General features: G+C 34.4%; 3 protein-coding genes across 3 annotated transcripts; 2 read left to right on the plus strand and 1 right to left on the minus strand.

Annotated features, from left to right (window-relative positions):
- The first annotated feature begins 1755 nt into the window (after nt 1-1755).
- Nucleotides 1756-5086, plus strand: LOC140816399 (actin-7-like). The gene is made up of 5 exons (XM_073175646.1): nt 1756-1886; nt 3336-3403; nt 3507-3900; nt 3981-4594; nt 4731-5086. The coding sequence occupies exons 2-5, from the start codon at nt 3344-3346 to the stop codon at nt 4794-4796; spliced, it is 1134 nt and encodes a 377-aa protein (XP_073031747.1). The 5' UTR covers nt 1756-1886; nt 3336-3343; the 3' UTR covers nt 4797-5086.
- A 712-nt stretch (nt 5087-5798) lies between these two features.
- LOC140815852 (exocyst complex component SEC5A-like) lies at nt 5799-17911 on the plus strand. Its single transcript, XM_073174838.1, has 21 exons — nt 5799-6421; nt 7501-7652; nt 7737-7831; nt 8146-8340; nt 8421-8548; nt 8622-8780; nt 10263-10367; nt 10920-10994; nt 11254-11391; nt 11463-11654; nt 12618-12743; nt 13206-13332; nt 13445-13655; nt 14268-14383; nt 14490-14724; nt 15190-15283; nt 15653-15730; nt 15820-15876; nt 16088-16237; nt 16854-17072; nt 17448-17911. Exons 1-21 carry the CDS (start codon nt 6023-6025, stop codon nt 17667-17669), a joined length of 3273 nt encoding a protein of 1090 aa, XP_073030939.1. The 5' UTR covers nt 5799-6022; the 3' UTR covers nt 17670-17911.
- Nucleotides 17912-18255: 344 nt separating this feature from the next.
- Nucleotides 18256-20390, minus strand: LOC140816518 (sm-like protein LSM3A). Its single transcript, XM_073175849.1, has 3 exons — nt 20173-20390; nt 18962-19057; nt 18256-18614 (listed from the first exon to the last, which is right to left on the minus strand). Exons 1-3 carry the CDS (start codon nt 20287-20289, stop codon nt 18534-18536), a joined length of 294 nt encoding a protein of 97 aa, XP_073031950.1. The 5' UTR covers nt 20290-20390; the 3' UTR covers nt 18256-18533.
- Between the last annotated feature and the right edge of the window lie 4491 nt (nt 20391-24881).

Raw genomic sequence — 24881 nt, forward strand, 5'->3', positions numbered from 1 at the left:
ACTTTATTTGTCATGTATTTAGCGAAATCTTTGCAGAAGGTTACATTTTGTTCTGTCATATCAATTTTTTATAGCACGCTTTAATAGATTGTCCTATTTATTTTGTATGTTTAGGTTGAATTATGGTATGATTCTATAAAATGAATATTTTCTTATTACGATTGACTACAATTGGTTTAACGTATGCACAAAATGCTTAAAGATATCTATAACTTGAAATTTTTTTAAAAATTTATTAGGGGTATGTAGAAGACAAAATTTTAGGTTTTTATATTCAATAAATTTTAGTTTTATGATATTCTAATATTTTTTAGACAATTTTGACTATTCGTTTGCTATTTTTACATTGCAGTTTATCATTATTTCACATGATATGACATTATTGTTTCAAAAGATATTATTTTTTAAGATCAACGCCTATATCATGTGAGGTACAAAATTGAGTTTGAGATATTTATTTAAGCTTTGGAAACCCTTGCTTTTCATGGATCAATTACAAAATTATTTATTGTCATGGTGTTGTAAAATCATGAAGGTTTAATATATTATCCTCATATATTCATAACACACGCAACGCGTGTGCCTCGGTGGCTAGTTTTTATATATGTTTGAGTATCAAAATTACTATTTTCTTTATTTTATTTTGATATTATCGTTTCTATATGAGTTTATGTAAAATAATAATAACAATACCAAATTAAATGATAAACATGTAAAATTCATTTCTTAAAATAATATTTTATTAAAAACGATAAAAGATGAGAAGAAATATTTATTTTTAGCATACATTTTGCTTTGATACTCGCTATCGAATATATATTTATATATATACTCAATGGACCATAAATATAGTTGCAAACTAAAAGTTTCTATTGCATTTTGTCAAATACTCCATAAATACTCGATTAATTAATAACATGATCCTGTTATTAGCTTATAAACACGTAGGAAAAATTCGATAAAAAATATTATATAAAATATAACATAAGACACGACTAACAGAGACTTGCCACAAGCCAACAACCATTCTTCACACTTAAAAAGCAAAAAAAAAAAATTGTATTTTCAAAAACTTCTTTATTAAATTAATATTTTTTCTTAAAAAAGGCAATTATTGTTGATGGGCCCACTTCGAATTTATGGGCCAAAATTGATGGGATTGAACTTTAAGGCAATCTCATCCGAAAGTGAAATGGAACGCACCTATTTAAGATAGTATTTTAATATGATATATTTATTAATTAACCTAGTAAAGTAGTAGTAATTCACTCCAAAAACCTTTTTTCCCTTTTGGATAAGGTTCGAGAACAAGGTTCTAAATTCAAAGAGTATGAAAACTCACGAATTAACAAAAAAAAAAAGATAATTTTGACTTGAGTTCGATTAAAAAAAATTCGAAAGTGTTCAAATTTGATTCAAGTTCGATAAATTTGAATATAAATCAAATATTTATCGAAACGAGTCGGAAAATTCATGATTCAATTTGTTTATCGCCCTAATTTATATCTATATGTATATTCGGTATTCCGAAAGCGATGTAAAAATGATAAAAGAATGTTGAAGAAACATGCAAGTTGTATTTAATTAATAATATATTATTTGGTGCATAGCATTTTAATAAGGATATAGTATATATTAAATTTTAGTTATTATCAATAATATCTAACAAATAAATGTGAAATTTCATTTGCATTTAATTTGAATGTCATTTCATTTCCATACGGAGATGATATCTCCTTCATCATCATATTATTATTTTTATTTTTATCTCTCTCACTAAAACATTTTCATTTCCAACTTCTCGTGCACTCATTTACTAAAAAAAGTTCAACTTTCGCTCGCTTTTGTACTGTAAAGCTGAAACAGTTCATCTTCAAAAATCAGAGGTGAGCTTAGATCTCGATCTTCCAATTATTTGTTTCTACTGTTTAGATTTCTGATCTCCAGTTTCATTTTGGTTTTCTGGTTTCCTGCCACTTTGAGGTATAGTTCATGATTAGGGGAAAAGGGTTCTGCTAAAGATCCGATCTGTGTGGATATTTGTGTGTTGTTGATAAGTTATTTGCATGTTGATGTTGGATTCTAATCGGTTAAAGCATGGAATATTTATTTTCTATTGAATTAATTCTCTTTCAGGTGAAAAAGATTGAGCTTTGAGCAGGAATCGATGAGTTTATATTTTTATAATATAGAGTTTGACGTAAAATGAATTTATCATTTCTTTATGTTTTTTTTGTGATGGTTATGTGCTCTGTATTTGGCAATCAATTATCAAAATTAACTAATAGTTACCGTAGACGATCTTCTTACCCTTGAAATTCACTGAGAAATCGGGTTAGGAAATATATAGAAAACCAAAAAGACGTAATGGGATTATGCCTAAATTTTTCTTTTGGGACAAGAATATTTTACCTGTAGTCAATGGTGGGAAAATGAGAATAATTCATCTTATGCTGTCTTTCAGGAAAAAGAAAGTGTGATACAAGATTACTTTATTTTGAGGAAATCGTTTCATTCATTTCGTTTTTTTGTATTTGTAGGCAATTTTCCTTGACCTTATTTTGATAAATGATCATACCATGTGTGTAATATATTTGTCTCAAAATAAATGTTTTATTGTTTGCATGTGTGTTTGTAATAAAAATAGATCTATCTACCACATTTAGAGATTGTAGGAATTGAGACTATTGTATGTTATAATCCTATGATAAGTTTGTTAGTTTTCTTTTACAGTTTTGCATATGCTTTTTGATACACTCCCCTTTAATTAAGTGCGTGTACATATACTATTTCGACATACAAAAAAACTTGAGTAGATAATTAATGTAATATTTATGACAAATTTAAGTAAAAATATTCGAACATACATAGCTGTTATGCTGTATCATTATTTATTGAATAAAATTAATGAAAAGTCATCTCCAAAAGAAAATAATCATAAATCACCACCCCTTTTTTCTGCTGAAATCATGAACATAATTCTCAACATACGAATGTCTTTTTCGTTTGTAAATTTTACAAAACTGTAAAAAAAACGCTTTTGAAGAACTTTTAGCATAAAATGATGTTTCCTTATTTGTTATACTATGGACTGTAGTTAAATATTTTTCTATTTCAAAAGAAAATTTTAGGCATCACCCTCAGCATAGCAGTGTTTTTGTGTAACATTTTTTTGAAATTCCTACTGGATTTTTCAATAAGCTTTAATAATAATAACGTGGTCCTCTGCAGGAATTATGTCAGCAAATTGTTCTATTTTAGCTTCTTAAGTGGGAGATACTCTTTTTCGTATTCCTTCTGTACCTGGAAATCTGATGCTTTTTATTTCTGTACAGCATACAATATGGCTGAAGCAGAGGATGTTCAACCACTTGTTGTTGATAATGGTACCGGGATGGTCAAGGTGAGCTGTAAGAATTTTGCCTATTGCTTATCGGTCCTGTTTTGTCGGCTGGAAATTTGGTTTAATGCTTAATGTCTCTCAATGTGTTTCTTCTGTCCTACAGGCTGGATTTGCTGGGGATGATGCACCGAGGGCCGTTTTCCCTAGTATAGTTGGTCGTCCCCGGCATACAGGTGTCATGGTTGGGATGGGGCAAAAGGATGCGTATGTTGGGGATGAAGCTCAATCTAAAAGAGGTATTCTCACCTTGAAGTACCCAATTGAGCATGGTATAGTCAGTAACTGGGACGACATGGAGAAGATTTGGCACCACACGTTCTACAATGAACTCCGCGTTGCTCCTGAAGAGCATCCTGTTCTGCTGACGGAGGCACCTCTCAACCCCAAGGCGAATAGAGAGAAAATGACTCAAATTATGTTCGAAACTTTCAATGTACCGGCCATGTATGTTGCTATTCAGGCTGTTCTTTCACTATATGCTAGTGGCCGTACAACTGGTATGATGTATACCATTGATCTGAAAAGTGATGTGACTATTAGAAGTACACAAAATCCTTAAAAGGTTATCTTTGAACAGGTATAGTACTTGATTCTGGTGATGGGGTGAGCCACACCGTTCCCATTTATGAGGGGTATGCGCTACCTCACGCTATTCTGCGGTTGGATCTTGCTGGTCGTGACCTCACTGATTGTCTCATGAAAATTCTGACTGAAAGAGGTTACATGTTTACCACCACAGCAGAACGAGAAATTGTGCGTGACGTGAAGGAGAAGCTTGCATATGTGGCCCTTGATTTTGAACAAGAATTGGAGACTGCAAAGAACAGCTCTTCTATAGAAAAAAATTACGAGCTTCCAGATGGACAAGTGATCACCATTGCTGCCGAGAGGTTCCGCTGCCCTGAAGTCTTGTTCCAGCCATCATTGATAGGAATGGAAGCTGCGGGAATTCATGAAACGACATATAATTCCATTATGAAATGTGATGTGGATATCAGGAAGGATCTCTATGGAAATATCGTGCTCAGCGGTGGATCAACTATGTTCCCCGGTATTGCAGATCGCATGAGTAAGGAAATAACAGCTCTTGCTCCTAGCAGCATGAAGATCAAGGTTGTCGCACCTCCTGAGAGGAAGTATAGTGTCTGGATAGGAGGATCTATCCTTGCTTCCCTCAGTACTTTCCAACAGGTGACTGTTTTTCTTTAAAATACCCGATGTTTGTATAACTTAATTCGCATTTGTTGCAATTCTTGGATCCTCCGTCCCATATGTACATGATATTAGTATTGTGTCGCATAGTGTTCAAATTCTCTTGCTCTTGTAGATGTGGATCTCGAAAGGGGAGTACGATGAATCAGGTCCTGCAATCGTTCACAGGAAGTGTTTCTAAGCTGGTGAGTCTGGTTGCTGCAGTGTTGCTTATTTCATCGAGTGAGTTTTTTCTTTTATTTTTCTTGTTTGATTCGTATTGTGGGTTGGCTTGCAATTTGAAGAAGTAACGAGGAAGTGATTGTAAGGTTTTTGTGTTTTGTCTGTATGTTAATAGTAATATTATTTATTTTGTCTTTTATTATTTTTGGCTTGTATAATCGTCGCTGCCTGTAATATTTGGCTGTGTGCTATTTAGCTTTGAAAGTGAAACCATCTTATGTTGGAAAGGGGTGGAGTGGATTTGTGGCAGCTGCCGGTGTCGATTTTCCCCCTTTTTTTGAACTGAAAGTAGTTTTATTATTATTACTTTGTATGATTAAGAATAAGGCTCCAATCATTTTCACATGGCACCATTTGTTGTTTTTCAATATTATTTAATTAATACCGTTTGAAGGAAAATCACATTCCATTAGATAGCACATTATCAGAGTTGTTGAAATGATATTTGAGTTAAACTGGTGAGAAATCAGATTTTCCTAGGCAGGAGATGGATGTGGTAAAGTGCAACGGAGGTCATAGCGGCAGAGAATATTTGCCTACATAATGAGTATGAATCTCTACCATAAAGATCAATTTTAAATAATATTTTTTATTATCATCACACTGTCTAAAAAACATGGATACTAACAAGCTTGCAATTTAAAATTAAAAATATTTTCTTATTTTTTTCAAGACATTTTCAAATGTTTTAATGTAAAAAAAAAAGATATAAATTAATCGTATGGCTTTGAGTATGTATATTATTTTCAAATTGAATAGATCTTTTTAAAAAAATGTATTCACGAAGAATCAATAAAATTTTATAGTTATTTATAAAATGTGAAAGAAAATATAATACAATTTTTTTTTTTGAGTTGACGGAGTTGGAATCTTTTCTCAAATTTGGAATATTACATATTTGAGCAAAATAGAAAATTTATAAAATGGGTGGAATACTCCAAACTTGCCTTCTATGAGATAATCCAATTGGCACGCATATATAGAAGGTACAAAAACGTAAGCCTTGCCCGCAATACACACGATCACAGCTCTCGCCATCTTCCACAGTCGGACTTGTCTCCAATTTCATCCGTTCCGATCTTTCGAACTCCTATAAGATCCGATTCCAGAAATTCACTACGGCACACTTCTACCTGATATTCATCCAAACCCTAAATCTATACATATTGCTCGAAGTTTGCTCAAATGTCGAGCGGAAGTGACGATTTGGACGAGGATGCACTGTTGCAGATGGCGCTGAAGGAACAATCACAACGCGACCAAAATTACCCAAAACCGTCACAATCGAAGCCTGTCCGCAACTACGTACAGCCTCCAGCGAAACGAGGAGGCGTTACCGGCAACTCGGTTCCTAGTAGGAACGCTAATCCGGTGCCGCAACAGAAGAAGGGGATCGATCAGCAGAGAAGGGTATCGATGGATGAGGACGATGATTCCGAGGTGGAGATGCTGAGCATTTCATCGGGAGACGAGGATGATCGCGGATATGTAGCGCCGAAGAATCGCGCCGGGAGTGGGAGAGACGACGATAGAGCGTGGGACGGGGAGGAACCGAATTGCTGGAAGCACGTTGATGAAGCTGAGGTACATGTGCTGTGTGTTTGTTTAATTTATTGTTGTGCATTGAGTGCTTTAATTTCTGAAATGAATTGGATTCCAATTATGTTTCCTATTGCCTATTTATGTTCCAGAATTACTTTCCATAGCAAGCAACGATTGTGCTATTTATTTTTTAGGTTTTGGAATTTTAAGTCCTTTGGAATTTTAAGTCCTTACGTAATTCCCTCTTTGCAATGTTAGGCTGTTCCGGTCTATTTACTAGTTAGTGCTCCATGGGTTCTTGTCCTTTGCTACCTAATTACCTGAAACAAGGTATTATGAGCATCTTTCGATGAGAAGGAAGATCTTATTAGCTAGAGACAGTAGACATGATCAATAGTTACAATGATCGCATGAAAGCGGAAAAGATGATCTCAGACTAATGAATGGAAACAGAAACAACTCTTCTGTCCCGTGCCTCCACATTTTTACGCATTGGTATTTGAACTTTTACTTTGAGTACCCTCATATTAGTGGCTGGATGTTTAGTATTTATCTGCAACCAAGGGAATTGGAGAAAACTTTGACGTCAATTCATTGGTGTCAATTATTTAAGTTGATATGGCAAATGACTGATGGTACATATCTAGATCACCTTTTTCTCCCTGGAACCTGGGACTTCCGCTGTTAATTAGAGCCAGGGTCCCATAAGACCACTTTAGGATCTTCAATCTTGGCTAGAAGTATGTGGTTTTGGTGTCTACAATTTGTGTTCCACAAAAGATATGCACTTTCTTAATGTGTTATATGTAACATGGTTTCTCATAATTGACATGAAGATGGATCGATTAATATAATCATGCTGCCCATTTGATCCCAAAGAAATCAGTTAACTTGTATGATATCCCGCCTAGAATGATTCGATTACCTTTTCAGGATTCAAGTATTTTTATATGGTGCTTTTATTACTTAGTGCAGAAATAATTAGCTCCTTCCTCATTTATCTAGATTTCCCCATTCTGGGATTTTGATTCGATTATCTGAGTGTCAGAGTGATTACACAAATGGCCTTCTATTGGCTCTTGGAAAATTCATGGAATTTATTTAGTTGAATTCTTTGGCAGCTGGCTCGAAGGGTTCGTGAAATGAGGGATACAAGAGCATCTTCCGCGGCTCAAAAGTTCGAGAAGAAACCATCTGCGGCAGGTAAAAAAGCACTAAGCAGTTTACAGTCACTTCCTCGAGGCATGGAATGGGTGGATCCTTTAGGACTGGGGTAAAAGCCTCTTATTGGGTATTTTTCTCCTCCGAATGTGCTGCTTTATTCATTCTCTTATAACCCGAGCTTGTATGTTGACAGGCTCATCAACCACAAAACCTTTAGGTTAATCAGTGATAATGTAGCAAGTGTTCCTTCCTCAATCGACATTGAACCTCTTGATCCAAATGCTCGAGGTATTACTTCTTGTTCCTTGCAACTTTTGTTTTTTGATCAAATTGTTCATTTTATTCTGCAAAGGAAGGTGGTGGTGTGGCTTTAGTATTGATTGTGTTGTTCACTATTAGAGGTATTGGGTGCTTTGAAACCTTGATTTATGAACTGCACAAATAGTTTCTGATCTATTTCATAGAAAGAAAGTTTCTGATTTACTTCTGTCCATTGATGCCAAATATGCAACCTTTGAGTCAAATTGTGTTCAATTTAAACTGCTGCGGAGACATTATTTACTTCATTTTTGCGGAGAAACTTATTTACATCATTTTTACAGAGAAACTAAACTATTACTCGGAGAAGTTTGATGCAAAACTTTTTCTATCAAGAGTGCACCTAGATACTAGTGCAGCAGATTTGGAATCTGGAGCTCTTTCACTAAAGAATGATCTTAAAGGACGCACTCAACAGAAAAAGCAGTTGGTTAAAGAGAACTTTGATTGCTTCGTCTCTTGCAAAACCACTATTGACGGTCAGTTGGGCATCATAAGTCAAATTATAACACTTCTATGTTTTATTATGAAATTTTTACTATACTTAATTTTACACCAGACATTGAGTCAAAATTGAAACGAATTGAAGATGACCCCGAAGGTTCTGGAACCACTCGCTTATTTAACTGTATCCAAGGAGTCAGTTCACTTTCTAATCGTGCATTTGGGCCTTTATTCGAGAGACAGGTAGGTAGGATCCGGATCATTGATTCATAAATGCCTTTAGTTCATCAACTTCACTATGCGTTTATGTTTCTAGGCTCAAGCAGAGAAGATCAGGTCTGTCCAGGGAATGTTACAGAGGTTTAGAACGCTATTCAACCTGCCCAGTGCAATCCGAGGCAACATTAGCAAAGGAGAGTATGATTTGGCAGTAAGAGAGTACCGCAAAGCAAAGTCCATCGTGCTACCTTCTCATGTATGTTCCTTTGTTGCATTACGTTTTCATCTTAATATCAGTTATACCATTAAGCTGCTACAGATGACGTAAAATTTTATCGTGAAAGTCATTTTCACTCACCAATGTCCAATGGTTTTTTTATTTGTTGCTGAATATCCTTCTCTTGTTGATTATACGATGTCCGAGATAGAACATCAATCTGAGTAATCTCTTTTAAGATAGCGACAAGTCGCAAATGCTTCGGAATTTTTGATTGCCTGTCTGTTTTTTTTTTCTAATTTCTTTCTCGGGGTCTCGTGGAGCAGCATCATCATCGATAAGCGGTAGTCTCAAATGAATTGTATTTGTTGAAATGAAATCCTCGTTTCCTTTTGTTATGTAAGAAATTTAAGTTTTATACATCTCTAATTAATCAAATCATACTGGATACCTTCGTGGTAAGTTAATTTTGACCTCCTGGTCATTTCATCTCTACCTCACAGCTATCACCAATGTCAGTGCTTTCCCAGTTATCTTAAACGACTAGTCCTGATATTATTTTCAATTCAATTGCTGACATTTTACCTTTTGTCAGGATGTTACATTCTAATTTGACCAATTATTATGTAACTTTAACCATCCTCTTTGACATTTGCATATTTGATACACTTATTATTTGGTTCATAGCCTGATAGTCATTGTGAAATAGCATCGCCAGCCAAATAAGATGTACAGGACATTTAGATTAAATTTTAAAGGCATTTCACGATCACATAAACCCCCCATTATGCTCTCGAAGGTTTTTCAAACGTCTCTTCACGTTTAAAGCATCGATACGAGACATCAAATTGTCTGCATTCAAGCGCTTGAACTCCACCTAAGATAATTCTATATTTATATGCATGATATTTTCTGTAATAATGGGGTTATTTGATTCATCTCAGGTCTTGTATGCAAAAATTCCTTGTAAAAAGAACTGTTATCTGGCTTACCAAGCAAGATATGTTGATTCTTGTTGGGGTTGTTGGGGTACCATTGCCGGATTTCTTTGTCTACCTAGGCATTTTCCTCTACGCATATCATTTTGTTGCAAAATTGATAGTAAAATTCCCAAAAAATGAAAGTAGGTCATGTGACAAGACACTGAATTTTTTTTTCCCAGGCCAAAACCATACATCATGCTGCACACTGGAGTACCGTTCAATACTTATTACTTTCATTTCACATTAAATACAACATCTATATTTCGCTCGACTAATTTATGCGAATGTTGGGGCTTTTATACAGTTTATTTCTTCTCTCGATTTTTCTTATCATAGACGTAACTTTAATTTTAGTGATTATGGCATTTTCTGTGATTGGGGTATCCTCAATTGTTTCCTAGAGAAGGATGTAGTTGTACTGATGATTGAAATAAATGTTTTTTTCTTTCAAATTATTTTTTCATCTGTGCATAAATATCTTAAAATCGTTGCTTTAATTATTTTATTTATTCAAGAACTTTTCCCCTGCAACTCTCAGGTGGGAATTCTGAAACGTGTTCTCGAGGAGGTTGAAAAAGTGATGCATGAGTTCAAAGGCATGCTTTACAAGTCCATGGAAGATCCTAAAATCGACCTAACAAATGTATGAAGTGATGTCTATGCTAGAAGATATAGTTTGGATGCATATTTGTATGCTTTACTATATAATTCTGTTATAGTGGTACAGATGATGTATACAGTGCTGGTCTTGTTCAAGAACGATTTACATTGGGTGGTTAACTATTTAGCTTCTTCTCTCCTGAAAACTTTGTTAATCAAACAATATCCTCATAGCCCTTTCTTGATAGCTGCTTTTATCAAATAAGTCACAAAAATGACAACAGTAACTTTTGCTCAAATCAAATGGAGACAGGTAGGCACACTAGAAGATATTTATATATTCTCCTCCTCTCACCCTCGTGAACCCTAACACTCATTAAGTCAATGAAACGAATACTTGTTGTTGCGGACAGGGATGCTATTTTAGGTTAATGCAACCTACTAAATTTTCAATGCCACATTCTGCAGCCTTTTTAAATCCCGTATAAACCAACAAAATGAGACTATAAAATATTGGGATAAAGCATGTACCCTTCATATTTTTTATTGTTTAATCTGACCCATTGCTAATTAGTATTTTTGTCCTTTCATGCAGCTCGAAAATACCATTAGGCTCCTATTGGAGCTTGAACCTGAGTCAGATCCTATAAAGTATTACTTGAATATACAGGTGAGAAGTCATTTGCACCATGATCGGTTATCTCGATTAATTTACACAACACAACTGCATATCTTCTTCCTGCCCATACTATCTAATTGGTGGACACTTGATTACATCCCTTTGAAATTTTTTATATTTCGTGACCATATTACATTTTTTAAATGTCACAACTTTATACTTCCCTGTGTTCCTAAACTCTATTCAACTGAAGCCTCTTTATTACAAACTGATTTGATAATTGCTGAATTCTTGATGTTGGTTTTGACAGAACCATAGAATAAGAGGTTTGCTTGAGAAATGTAGTTTGGATCATGAAACGCGAATGGAAAATTTTCAGAATGAGATAAGGGAAAAAGCATTATCTGATGCAAAATGGAGGCAAATTCAGCAAGATATAAGTCAATCTGTAAGTGTTTTTTCATGAGTTGGTCGACCTAACTATCAATGATTATGCTAAATCTTCATGTATAACTACAGTCATCTGTGGATTACACACTGGATTCAGTAAACTCCCATCTAACTGGAGATCTATACCCAGTTGAAACGACTGGTGAACAAGTCAATGCTCTTAGGGGCAGATATATTGGCCAGTTAACAGCTGTACTTGTCCATCATGTACCAGTGTTTTGGAAAGTTGCACTTTCTGTTTCCAGTGGAAAATTTGCAAAGGTATATTTCCCAAGCCGTTATATTAGATCGGTCGATTTCATGATAAAATTATATTCCTTGCCGTAGGCAAACTCAGAAAATCTTAGTTACTTGGGTGGAAAATCAGAGATTATTTTAAATTTCAAGTCAACAATGATCAGCAGGAACACTTAGAAATTCTCTGGCTCTGTCATAATCATGTTCTTAGCTTCTTGTTTGGTGCTTCATCTGGCTAATTTGCATTTATGTTTGAGAAATTGAATTACGAATGTCGCTTAAAAAAAGGGACATGTGTAGCCAAATTATGGGCTTTTTGATTATTTTTCTGTACTATATTTAAGTTCATCATGTGATGAAGATAGAGTAGCAAAATTAATGTGCATGTTCTGAGCTAAACGGTATTAAAATACCTGATACAATAAGTATGTACAAAAATGTAACATTCTTATATTAAGGATTAAATCTAACGTAGCAGCTTGGATCTCTATAAAAATAAATAATACGCTCAATTTAGACCATGGATAGTTGGGAGGAAAAAAATTAGAACTGGTCCAATAGTATGCCTGAACGTTTGGGTCATAAGAACATTGTATTTTTGCAACATTCGACCATTCTTTATTAGTGTCCCTCCAAAATGATCTTGTGACCGTGGAAAGCTGAAGATGATTGAAATTCAATTAATAACCTTTACGGGTTTTACTTATGGTTTTTCGTACTCTCTTCAGAAACTTGGTTGTCTTGCGACTGTTTGCATTTTTTTCGAGCAATTATTTACAGTTACAGATATCTTGTTGTTCCCTTTATGGGGTATTTAATATTTTGATGTGCCGAGTGTTATGATTGTATTTGTGTTCTTAGGCTTCTGGAATTCTTTTCGTTTCTTAAGTTGTACTGATCTTTTAGATGAACTTTAATTGTTTTATATCATTGATATAGTCACTCTGAATGTGCTTTTTTGGAATATTAACATATTTCTTGTGTCAGTCTTCTCAAGTATCAGCTGATGCAGTTATAAATAATTCTGTAATTAAAGCTGAGGATAAAGTGGGAGATTCACTTGATGAAGTTTCTGGGATGATACGAAATACGCTATCAGCCTATGAAGCTAAGGTAAGTGGCATTTCTTGTACATGACTACTTTTAAATTAGACAAGAATAAAAATTCAGAAACGGACTTTGAGAGCGGTTTGCATTTTGGGATGACCAGTAGCTAGGTCTTTTCCCAACGTACCTCATTCTAATTGATATTTCATTTTTCTCCAGACGCTAGAATGGAACTAGGATCTGGTATTCATGGATTTCCAAATCCAAACCTATATTTTATCCTGCTGAATACTTTAAGTTTGATCCGTATGAAACTGGATTATACTTTCTATTTCCGGCAGAAATTATGGAAATTGTTTTTTTTCTTGTGTAATTCAGGTGGTAGGGCTGAAAATACTATTTTGTCTAAAGTCTGGGATAGCTTAGAATAACTGAAGTTTTGATTGGCTTTTGTTGATAGTTTAATGCTTCAAGATGTTCTACTAAGCTATAGTCTACATTGGTGCTTCATATAAGTATCTTGCATAGGTTCATGGAACATTTCGTGATCTTGAAGAATCCACTATGCTCAGTCCTTATATGAGTGATGCCATGAAGGAGATTTCCAGTGCAAGCCAAGCCTTTGAAGTAAAGGATTCAGCACCTCCAGTCGCTGGTACGTTCTTGAGATTGAATGAAGGAAAACAAATAGTGCTCTGGGAGTTGATCTTTTTTCCTGTATGTTGTGTTTTTTATGATGGTTTGAATGCATCTTTTTGTGATTTCAGTTATGGTATTGAGAACACTTGAGTCTGAGATCTCAAAAATTTTTGTGATGAGGCTTTGTTCATGGATGCGGACTTGTACAGAAGAGATATCAAAAGATGAATCTTGGGTCCCAGTTTCAATTTTAGAAAGAAACAAGTCACCTTATTCGATCTCATCTTTGCCTCTCACATTCCGTGCAATCATGATCTCAGCAATGGATCAGATCAACACGTGAGTTCCTAAATTTTAGCTGGTCGCATCGATTCTATCTTTTGTTGTGGTGTCATATTATCTGACATCCACACTATCTTTTTCAAAGTTACTCCGTTCATAGAATGTAAAAAAAAAAGAACACTAGAAAACTAAAGATATAGAGATAATTATTTAACCACCACCAGGATAATAGGATAAAGCAACGTAAAATTCCTAGTGATTACTTCTTTATGTCATCTACCTTCTCTACCTTGTGATTGGGTTCTATTTTGTGAATGGAAGGAGGAGAGTGACAAGGGAGATTAGTAGAGGCCAGAGGGCCTGAACGTAAAAATGCACACCCTCGCATCACAGGGACTACTTGGGCATGACTTTTATGGTTGTGTGATCATAGTTTCCTTAATTTCTACTTGGGCCGACAGCTATAGTTAATTGGCAGCTTCTTATGTGACACCTTATGGCATCCTCCTTAGCTACCTCTATAAGGGTTTCTTTGAAGGAAATTTCATGGGTTGGGCAGTTAAATATATACACTAATTAAGAGATATAGGTTTGTCTTTCAGTTACACTCTCTTAAGGATGTAGGTTTGGAGTTTGTTATCTATGTCAACTGACCAATTGTTTTTTCAGGATATTTCATTCTTTGCAAAGTGAATCGACAAAATCAGAAGATATTTTTGCACAACTTCAAGAAATTCAAGAATCAGTTAGACTTGCCTTTTTGAATTGTTTGCTGGATTTTGCTGGTATTGAATGATGAGGATTGTCTGCATATTTTGTGTTATTCAGCTATTGTCTATGAGCAAGAGACGTTGGTTCTAACAAATTATTCATTGGTGACTCCTTAACCAGGTCACTTGGAGCACATCGGGTCTGGGCTTACACAGAATAGATCAAACATTGAAAGTCCACATTTCCAAAATGGACATTCTTATGAACTGGTTGAAAAATCAATGGACCCTCTTCCAGGAAGTATTGTTGATCCACATCAACAGCTGCTTATGGTCCTGAGTAACATCGGATATTGCAAAGATGAACTTGCCGGTGAATTGTATGGGAAATACAAGCCTATTTGGCTGCATTCAAGGTAAGCAGAGAGTCATGTTTAATGTGTGTTGAAAATGTTATTTTATATTTAGCTTTGAAGGACGGATATCCCTCGTACTCGGTGAAGCATTTCTATCTTCTTTGGAAAGCTTAAGGGCTACTTTAGCTTCATTATAAAGTACCCTCTGTCTTGAAGAAACTAACCCATAGTTACAATTGACTCGTTGAATAAATGTTCTTCTATCACGGGTACTTCTATCACTTGTGCTACGGGCATTTTCCCACTGACAAACATTTGATGTAAAAAAATGGATGTCACAAATGAAAGCCATTATAGTCTTCTAATCTTTCCTAGATCCAAATTCCACCATTTTTAGGAAGATAATTCCAGGATTTCATGCAATTCCGTGGTTAACTGATCTTGATTTTGGAATGAGCCACCTTGAGCAAAAAAAATTGTGGGTTCATGTTGATGTTGCAATTGCTTTTTTGTTTGTCAACTCAGGGGAAAAGTTGAAGACGAAAGGGACATGCAAGATTTGGTTATGTCTTTCTCTGGTCTCGAGGAGAAGGTCCTTGCACAATACACTCTGGCAAAGGTATGGTAGTAGCTTCTTTGTAATTGATCTTAAATATGTTTTCATTGGCTCGTGTTGATGTTCATGAAAAAACTTATTAGTTTTCTCTGTTAGAAATTTTCCCACAAAAGTTGGTAACTGTTTTGTTCAGTGATCTTGGCGAATTCTGGATTTTCTGTGGTTGTTATTATTTGATTTTTTGCCAAAGATATAGTGTTTTTCTAATCTATGATTTAGCTTGGTAAACTTGAAACTTAGGTTTCTAGGCTGGGTTTGAAATTCTGCATTTCACTTGAAGCAATTTTAACATGTGACTTTAGAGTTAGGTTGAAATTTCTCTTTGCACCGGCATAATTTATCACTTTATTACTTATGTGATCATTGTCACAGATGACTTTGATTAGAACAGCTGCTGTAAATTACTTGTTGGATGCTGGAGTTCAATGGGCAGCAGCACCTGGTGTCGAAGTGAGGATCAATTTTCCTTTTATTCTTTTACTGCAGAACTTTGTCCCGCGGTTGACTATATTTTCGATGATTAAAAAAATTCACTGCAGGGAGTACGAGATGCAGCTGTTGAGCTACTCCATACATTAGTAGCTGTGCATGCTGAGGTACTTATACCATGCTTAGAATCTACTGACTTCTCCAAATCTTGCCAGTGTCTCAAATTTCTTTATTCCAATTTATTTTATGAAATATATATATATACACAACTATATGGATTAACTCAATGTAATCTTATTCTGTATGAATAAAGTTCCAACTCTTTATGTGGATTTTACTTTTTAAACTTTTAAATAAACAAGTTTATTCTACTCGCAGGTTTTTGCTGGCTGTAAGCCTTTGTTGGATAAAACTCTTGGTATTCTCGTTGAAGGCCTGATTGACATATTCCTTGGTCTTTTTAATGAAAACAAATCCAAAGATCTCAGGGCATTGGACACAAATGGCTTTTGTCAACTCATGCTTGAGGTAAGTATTATTGTTTTCGACTTTCTTTCATAAAGAGACTGTCCATTTTATTTTTCCAGAGTTCTACTGGGTCTCCTTTTTCAAATGCCTTTACTACAATGGACTCAAGCAGCTGTTTAAATATGCTGGAGTTGATATTTGAAAAACGATATTCTGAAACTATGGACAGGATCAAAACTAGGTTTTGCAACAATTCCATCTAGCAAAACCCTATGCCTTGTGCCGGAGAAATTAGTTATTGAACTTGTAATGTGGAAATATGCGTCATTTGTTTTAGTTAATTATAATTAATGAAATTGTTAGCAAGCTAGAGAATAGGAAACTTAAAGTAAGACAGAATAGTGGGTTTTCTCCTAACTAATCCATGATATCAAGAGCGGCAACAGTTATAAATCTACCATCAACCAAACGCTGTAGAGAGTACTTGTTACACCCAAAGTTGGAGTGTCTTTTAAATCCTTGAAAAAAAGGAAAAAATAATAGAAATTGTTCCTTCTATGCTAGCACTTTATTGCGGAAACCTGTCATGATATGGTTACTGCTGTTCAATGTTTAGTTTATCTATCTGCTTTTTAGACAGCTAATTAGTTAGGCTGAATGGCTGATTGTTTTGCAGCTTGAATACTTCGAGACTGTGTTGAACCCTTACTTCACACATGATGCGAGGGAATCTCTCAAGTCATTACAAGGGGTTTTATTGGAGAAGGCGACAGAAACCGTACAAGAGTCAATAGATACTCCGAGCCATCAGCGCCGGCCTACACGTGGAAGTGATGATGCCATGCTTTCAGATGACAGACAATCAGGGTCGTCTATATCACCAGATGACTTGATTGTAAGATTTTCTTTTATATGTTGTATAACATGTCTAACTCCATTAAAGCATTTGTTTTATGATCCAGGTAGTAACAACCAGGAGTGCCCGTGCCCCCAAGTTAAATCCATTTTCCAATATTCTTGTGTAATTTAAGTCGCAAAATATATTATCTATTTTCCTCCACTCATTCCTCGATCGCCCTAAAATATAGTAACACTAGACTAGGTAATCATAGACAACTTGAAGCGAACTAAGTCAATATTGAGTGTCCAAAATCTTTCCCTGATTGGAGGTCATCCAAACCATGGAGCGACGACGATCATGTTTATAGGATATTCAGAGAGCATAGGAGAAATTTCACTTGAAATTTTTTGACATTTTTTCTTCACTCAGGCTCTTGCCCAGCAGTACAGCTCAGAACTACTTCAAGCTGAACTTGAAAGGACGAGAATTAACACCGCATGCTTTGTGGAGTCACTTCCATTAGACTCGGTCCCAGAATCAGCGAAAGCGGCATACGCCTCTTTTAGAGGGTCGATGGATTCACCCAGCAGAAATTTTAGAGGCACGCAGTCTTTTAACTCCCCCGGTTTCTCCAGGCAAAGGCGTAGATGAAATTTTTACTCATCCTTCACATTTTTTGCGATTGTTGTATTTTAGTATCATATTCTTTTTAGAAAAATAAGTTTTTGTGTTTCGGCGTAGTGATTATTGTGTATAAGCATCGTGTTTTGAGACGAATTTTTGTTAGTTTTTGGATTTAATGTATTTGTTTGGGTTAGCATGTTTCTTGAGCACGGGAATCTTTCATTCGTTTGTATTTTGGAGATTTTATAAGATTATTATTCTTGTTGATACGTTTCGTTGCTGTCCCCGTATCAAATCTGAGAGAGCATTAAAGTTCTGAGCTATGGTCAAGAAAATAATATTGTTTATTTGGTATATCTAAAAATGACTTGAAAGTGAATTTTGGTGGGATTAGACCTGGCACGTGGACTTGGGCAACCAAGTTCCCTCTATCTGTGAACTTTATAACAATAAAAATCTGGGGCAGGACAAAAAGGGAAAAATAAGGAAAGCAAATTTTGTACAACCTTCGAAATTCTAGTTAACGATTTTTCAAATATATATATGAAATTTTTTGTGCTTTTGTTTTTAATGTGTATATCAAATCAAATTATAACCGGACTGATACTCATGCTGATGAATTTAAAACTCGGACCATCAAAGCACTCTGTTCCCTATCCAAGAAGACGTGCACAGACTAACTTTTCGTGTAAAAGAAATAAACCTCTAGAAATTGAGGTTTATGCATATATACCTCAATTTAATGGATGAAAATATCTCTGCAAAGTTTGCACACAAATAACTACGCAACTCAAGAAATTCAATATACATGAAAACAATTGTCAAAATTCAAGGTTGCAGAAAAAAATAGTCCCCTCAAAGCATTAAAATGCTGTCACTTGATCTTCTGAATCAGGCCGTTCGCAATGGAGGTGAAACCAAAATGACACCATCTCCTCTGACAAATAAAAATGGTACCATATGCCTGGTTGTCTGTGAGGACCGTCAAAGTTGAAATTAGATACAGGCAAAACAAGTTTACAAAAGTTACAAACAAGAACATGAATTACCATGTGGAGCAATGAGTCCAGAACGAAATCCAATATTAAATTACCATGTTTTTGGCCTAATTGGTTCCATTAACTTTTAAACCATAATTTCTAAATAAAATTTGTGTGTTTTGGACAGATCACTATGTCCTGGAGGAAATTAATCACCGGCTACTAGTACAGTCATCCGAGACAACACATAATTAGCATGCAATGGCTGATTTCTTAATACGCTGACTATTAAAAAAATTTGAAAAAAAAGGAGTCAGAAAGCAAGTCATTATCGGTTACCCTAACGATTTCCTCGTATGTTTCATCATCGATCTCCACAGTGGTAACAATCTCTTCAACATCTCCCAGAATCATATTTAAATGCTGATCATAGGCCTGCCAAATTTTCATCACAATTGAGGTAAGAACATTTTCAAGTATGTTTATAAACTACAAAACCCATGTTAAATTGCTAAAAGTATCGGAGAACAACAACTAAGAAAGATTGCTACGGAAATATTTAACTATACCAGGCACTCATGCCAGGATCATTGAAGAGGTGCTAAAACTTGGCCACAAGTGACAAGACCAACACATAACATGCTTTCTTAACTATATTAAGTTACTTCTTCATAACAAAACAAAAGTTATCGAACACCAACCGTTCGACAAACAAGTTTTGCATCACTAGCAAAGTTAGGCTAGAAACAAACATATGTTATTGGCTACTCCTAGTTTTAACATGTGATCTTCTCGACCTCGAGTTTTTGGTGTTCACCAGGTCATGGCTAGAACTCCGAGAATAGACCTCCCCACTGGTCCAGCATTAAAAAGAGGCTCTGCTGTCCCCATATCGTCTGGACTGTCTTTCCTCATTAGATTTTATATGTGCTGCAAAATGTTGGTGTTTCGGAAATCTTATTTTTCTTTTTGGGCCATGCATATTTGTGTGTCCCCGAGTTCGCAATGTTAATTGTCCCACATCGGTTAGATAAATAACCTTTGAGTGGCATATATTGGCTTGGACAATCCTCCCCCTAGAGCTAGCTTTTGGGGTTGAGTTAGGTCCAAGTTCCAATCTTAACACGCAAGAGAAAAAACATCACATAAAAAACTGTGAATATACCAGCTGAAGTTTGCAGCAGTCAGCCTAAAACTTCAGTTTGTCCTATATCCCTTAAAAAGTAATATTGTCAAGTTTACTCCAAAAGTAATATTGAAGGATAGTGTATCTTCAACGGCATAAAATTGATGCCGAAAAAAAAAACTCGGGCCTAAATTTTAATAATAAATTAACCTAATACAAAACCAAACAGAACGGTTCGTCATAAACCCATCTACTCTGGCAAATTTCCCTTAATCCCGTCATCTCCAAAGGAGGAATAAAATATAAAGCTATAAATTAGAACAAAAAATACTTATTTCGAACCAATGAACTCCAAAAAGGATAATAAGCACACCAATCCACGTAAAATTGCAGCATATACATAGTGTGAGCGTCGAGTACAAACATGAAGCTTGCCGCGAAGCTCGCGATCGTGGCGAAGTTTGACGTAGATACGCTCGTCGAGACTGAGACGTATGAGGTCCAATGGCTCCTTCACTGTAATCTCCTCTTCGCTCCCCATTTTTCTCTGGTTTGCTATTCGCTCTGGTTTGTCTTCCCTGTATACTTCTCATAGCCCATAAATCGTTTCCTACACTTCTCACTAAAGTCGTCAGGCAAAAAAGGCGATTCTTTACCACGTTTGCAACTCCAAATTTTTAAGAAATTTGCAATATTATTATTAAAAAAAAAAAGGAAAACCAAACTATGAACTTTCTTCCAGTTAAAAAGTCGCGTTTTTTAAACGCGATTCTTGTGCGTTACAAAGACAAGAAGCATTTAGCTTTTGCTTTTTGAACGTGTAACATCGATCACATTACGAACTAACTATTTATTGATCCATCGTAATGAATACAATACGATTAAAATATTAATTTATTTAACAGAAATTATCAATTTCACAAATAATTCGAGAAAAACCGAGTTGGTATCCAAATGACGAGTCAGACTAGGTTCGAATTTTAAACACTCACATTTCCATTTATAAAATATGGACATAGTATATATGTATGTATTTATATCTTGAATCCACTTGCATTGGAATAATTTTTTTAGAAAAAATTTTATTCCAATGGGGTATTTTTTTGGTTCAAGTATCTCTATGTATGACTTTCCATATTTAGGCATGTACCATGTCATGATCGAGCATACGACATTCACACAATTATTTACATAGAAAACTAGTGATACGCCAAATATAAATTTAATGACAAATATTAAATTGTTTTCCCCTTATTTGCATTTTTTTAAAAGTGAGTCTACGGTTTCACGAATCTTTATATATGAGACGGGTCAACTCTACCGATATTCACAATAAAAAATAATATTCTTAGCATAAAAAGTAATATATTTTCATGGATTATCCAAATAAATATTCGTCTCACAAAATACGACACGTGATAATGTCTCACGTAAATTTTTGTCTTTTTTTAAAATAAGTTGACTGTTCGATAATAATAAAAATGCTTTTGAAAGAAAGAAAGAAAGAATTTAAAAACGAGCTTATCCAAAAGTGGCTCACAATCAGTGAATGTGACATGAGTAAGAAAGGTAAACATATATTTATTATTTAATAGTAGAAAATAGACATTATGAAAGGCGCTGTGCAACCATGTATAGATAATTATATAAATGAAATATTTGTTTAATTTCAGCCGTCTCATTGGTGGGCTGCACATGGGGATTTACGTAGTGCTGAAATTGGGCTTTTGGAGTGCTCAACTTTGGCCCATATGGGGCCCAAAACAGTAACCCTTTTTATAGCACTCGTCGTTTACATTAGTTTGAAATTCTTTTTTTCTTTATTTTTATTTTTAGTTTCACTTTGTTCCTTTTTTTAAATTATGAGCTCTTTGTGGGGTTTTCTTGTCCCTAACACGTCTACGCTCCCTTTCCTAAGTTACATACATTTCTTGAATATATATTTTTTGACCAAAACTCGTGTGAAACGATCTCACGAATAATAATTTGTGAGACATATCTTTTATTTGGGTCATCTATGAAAATGTATTAATTTTTATGCTAAGAGTATTACTTTTATTGTGAATATCGGTAGAGTTGACTCGTTTTACAAATAAAGATTCGTGAGACCGTCTCACAAGAGACCTATGATTGATCGGATTTGCGATATAGTTTTGATTAGTGCTAACCTAAATTAGCTAAGCAAATCTATTAAAAGATGAGGGCCCGAAATGGGTTATAACCCACAATTGCAAGTGGGTTATTCACATGCCCCCATGTTTTGGTATTAACTCTCTAATTTAGTTGCATCTTTTTTACAAATTTGTCATTTACGTGTGTGTCTCTCGTAAAAGCTTCGTCTTCAAATTGCCACTTAAGTGTGCAATTAAGTCACCCCCACATGCTTTGTTTCCTAATTACACCGACTCATCCACGCACATATAGGAAATCTTTTTTATATTATTCGAAAATGTTGTGCTTCGATTTCGTGTTCGACGTCATTTATTTCCTAGAAATCAAAATATCGTATCACATTTATTGATACTTCGATGCATGACACCAACTTGTACAAAAAAATGTGATGGGAATTTATAATAAGTGACGTCATAAAAAATCGTTGGCATGAACCGAGAACACACATTTCTAATTAAAAATATTAAATTTTACAGGGTAATAGGAATTTCATTAAAAAAAATTGTAATTTGATGCATATCAATTATTATTTATTATATATAAAATAAGGAAAAGAGTAATAAATAAATTAAATAAAAGAAAGGAAGAATCCAATTGGTTGTTGCTTAGCTGATGCCAGATAAAATAAAAGGGTAAATCCACATGATTTAAGTCTATATTCACATGCCTACCATGTTCAATTAAACCTTTCTTTGTGTGTACATGTAACTTTTTGTACTATTGGCCACCAATTAGTTTTAGGTCCAGACAACTCATATTGGTACATGTCACAAACTCTACTATTTATTAATTACAGCTTATTGTTGAGACTCTCATTAATGAATCCCCATTCAAAAAAATACATCAAGATTTCATTTTTCAAAAAAATTTACATCTATATCCACATTCGTTTATTATCTCTAGGCAAAAACTTATGTGAGACGATCTCACGGCACGTATTTTGTGATACGGATCTCTGATTTGGTTCATCCATGAAAACATATTATTTTTTATGCTAAGAGTATTACTTTTTATCGTGCATATCGTTATAGTTGACCCGTCTAACAGATAAAAATTCGTGTATTCGTCTCACAAAATACCTACTCTTATCTCTAACGACGGATTATCGGCTAAAAGAAATTATCTCAAACAGATTAAATACTGAAATAGACAGAATTTATATTGTTTACAAAGAATTATACAAAAAAAAAAATTGAATGGTTTTCAACCTTCGTAGGTCCACCATTGAGACAATAAATAATTTGTCCTTATGAATATATTTTTTTTTTCTACTTCGGATGTAATAGTTGATAATTATTAGCCTACTCCACTGTTGATACTTTGCATGTGACATGTTACATACATTTATTTGTGCCCATTTACTCGGAATATAAAAATAAAAAATACAAAAAAAGACTGCCTTTATAGTTTATACTACGTGGATTGCGTTATTTTAACATGTTCGGAGTACAAATTATATATTAAAAAATCAAAAGAAAGAAAGAAAAGCTTATGTTTTTTTTTAAGAATGGAGAGAAATGATTAAATGAACTTTTATGTGGCGGGCCTTGTACATGTTGTATAGAATAATTTAACGTTGGATTCGCATAATTTATATATAATCAGAAAAAGTACATTTTCAAACTATAAATTACATATTAATGCAAATAACTTTTAGTACCCCAGATAATTAATTAATTATAGTTGCAGGTAACTGCCACATTAACTAGTTAAATAAATGTAATGTTATAGTTTACAATGTGACTATATTTTTTTATTCAGATGCAATCAAGCAAGTGATACTCTGCTGATATTTCCAATTTACGTAATCTAATAATGTAAAAATACTAATAATTAATTAACTTAGGTGCTGCCCATTTTTAAATGTCCAACTTCCATCAATCATTTTTAAGTTGTACATTTATAATGTCCAGCTTTCTAGATAATCAATGGCATTAATTGATCAACTTAACCTATCTTAATATAGGTTTACTGTGAGACGAGCCATAATGTTCATATTTATATTAATAAAAATTTTTTGATATAAAAAATAATATTTTTTCATGAGTAACTCAAATAGTAGATTTTGCTCACAAAATTAACTCGCGTGACTATCTAAAAAAGTTTTTGTGAACTTATATATATTGAGATGTATATTCTCACTTCACTCATAAATAATACGATGAGAACTCTGTGTCAGTAAAAAAAAATCATGCCTTAATATTTGTATGTAGTGTTTGTAAATACTTAAAAATAATATTATGAACTCTTTTTTTACAAATTTTGTAAAATTACGGAAAAATTCATAATCATTTTTTAAAGTATTTGCAAGAACTTTCTTAGTGGTGTAATGAATTTTAAAAAATTCAATAAGGTAAAGACATTATATTGATCTTGCAATTAATCGAAAAACCTTAGCTCCCATTGTAATAATACTTAAAAAAAAAACCTTCAATTAGGTGTCCAAGTTGGTGGAATGAGTGAGTATTTGACTAATTTTCGGAAATTCAATTCTCCTTATCAACACATTTTCGAAAAAATTTGTCACGCATGACTTATCAAGTACAGTTTACTTCATTAACATAATTTGCTGAATATTGAGTTAATCGAAATGCTTATATAATTGTTAAATGTCCCACATCGGTTAGATAAATAACCTTTGAGTGGCATATATTGGCTTGGACAATCCTCCCCCCTTGAGCTAGCTTTTGGGGTTGAGTTAGGTCCAAGTTCCAATCTTAACATGGTATCAGAGCCAGGTTTTCACCGTTATGTGTTGGACTGCCTATAATTAGGCCACTCGTTCTGCCCATAATTGGGTCATTTGTAAACTCCACGCTCCAGATGTTCATTCCTGGGCGTGAGAGGGGTGTGTTAAATGTCCCACATCGGTTAGATAAATAACCTTTGAGTGACATATATTGGCTTGGACAATCCTCCCCCCTTGAGCTAGCTTTTGGGGTTGAGTTAGGTCCAAGTTCC

The sequence above is a fragment of the Primulina eburnea genome, chromosome 16, assembly GCF_022965805.1.
Source record: "Primulina eburnea isolate SZY01 chromosome 16, ASM2296580v1, whole genome shotgun sequence".
Classification (NCBI taxonomy): Eukaryota; Viridiplantae; Streptophyta; class Magnoliopsida; order Lamiales; family Gesneriaceae; genus Primulina; species Primulina eburnea.

Coding starts and splice junctions, on each gene's coding strand:
- LOC140816399 (XM_073175646.1), top strand. CDS start 3,344: ATGGCTGAAGCAGAGGATGTTCAACCACTTGTTGTTGATAATGGTACC. Junction 3,404..3,506: donor ATGGTACCGGGATGGTCAAG/GTGAGCTGTAAG, acceptor TCTGTCCTACAG/GCTGGATTTGCTGGGGATGA. Junction 3,901..3,980: donor TGCTAGTGGCCGTACAACTG/GTATGATGTATA, acceptor ATCTTTGAACAG/GTATAGTACTTGATTCTGGT.
- LOC140815852 (XM_073174838.1), top strand. CDS start 6,023: ATGTCGAGCGGAAGTGACGATTTGGACGAGGATGCACTGTTGCAGATG. Junction 13,656..14,267: donor GCAATGGATCAGATCAACAC/GTGAGTTCCTAA, acceptor TTGTTTTTTCAG/GATATTTCATTCTTTGCAAA. Junction 14,725..15,189: donor CCTATTTGGCTGCATTCAAG/GTAAGCAGAGAG, acceptor TTGTCAACTCAG/GGGAAAAGTTGAAGACGAAA.
- LOC140816518 (XM_073175849.1), bottom strand. CDS start 20,289: ATGGGGAGCGAAGAGGAGATTACAGTGAAGGAGCCATTGGACCTCATA. Junction 19,058..20,172: donor AGCTTCGCGGCAAGCTTCAT/GTTTGTACTCGA, acceptor AAAATTTGGCAG/GCCTATGATCAGCATTTAAA. Junction 18,615..18,961: donor CATACGAGGAAATCGTTAGG/GTAACCGATAAT, acceptor CGGTCCTCACAG/ACAACCAGGCATATGGTACC.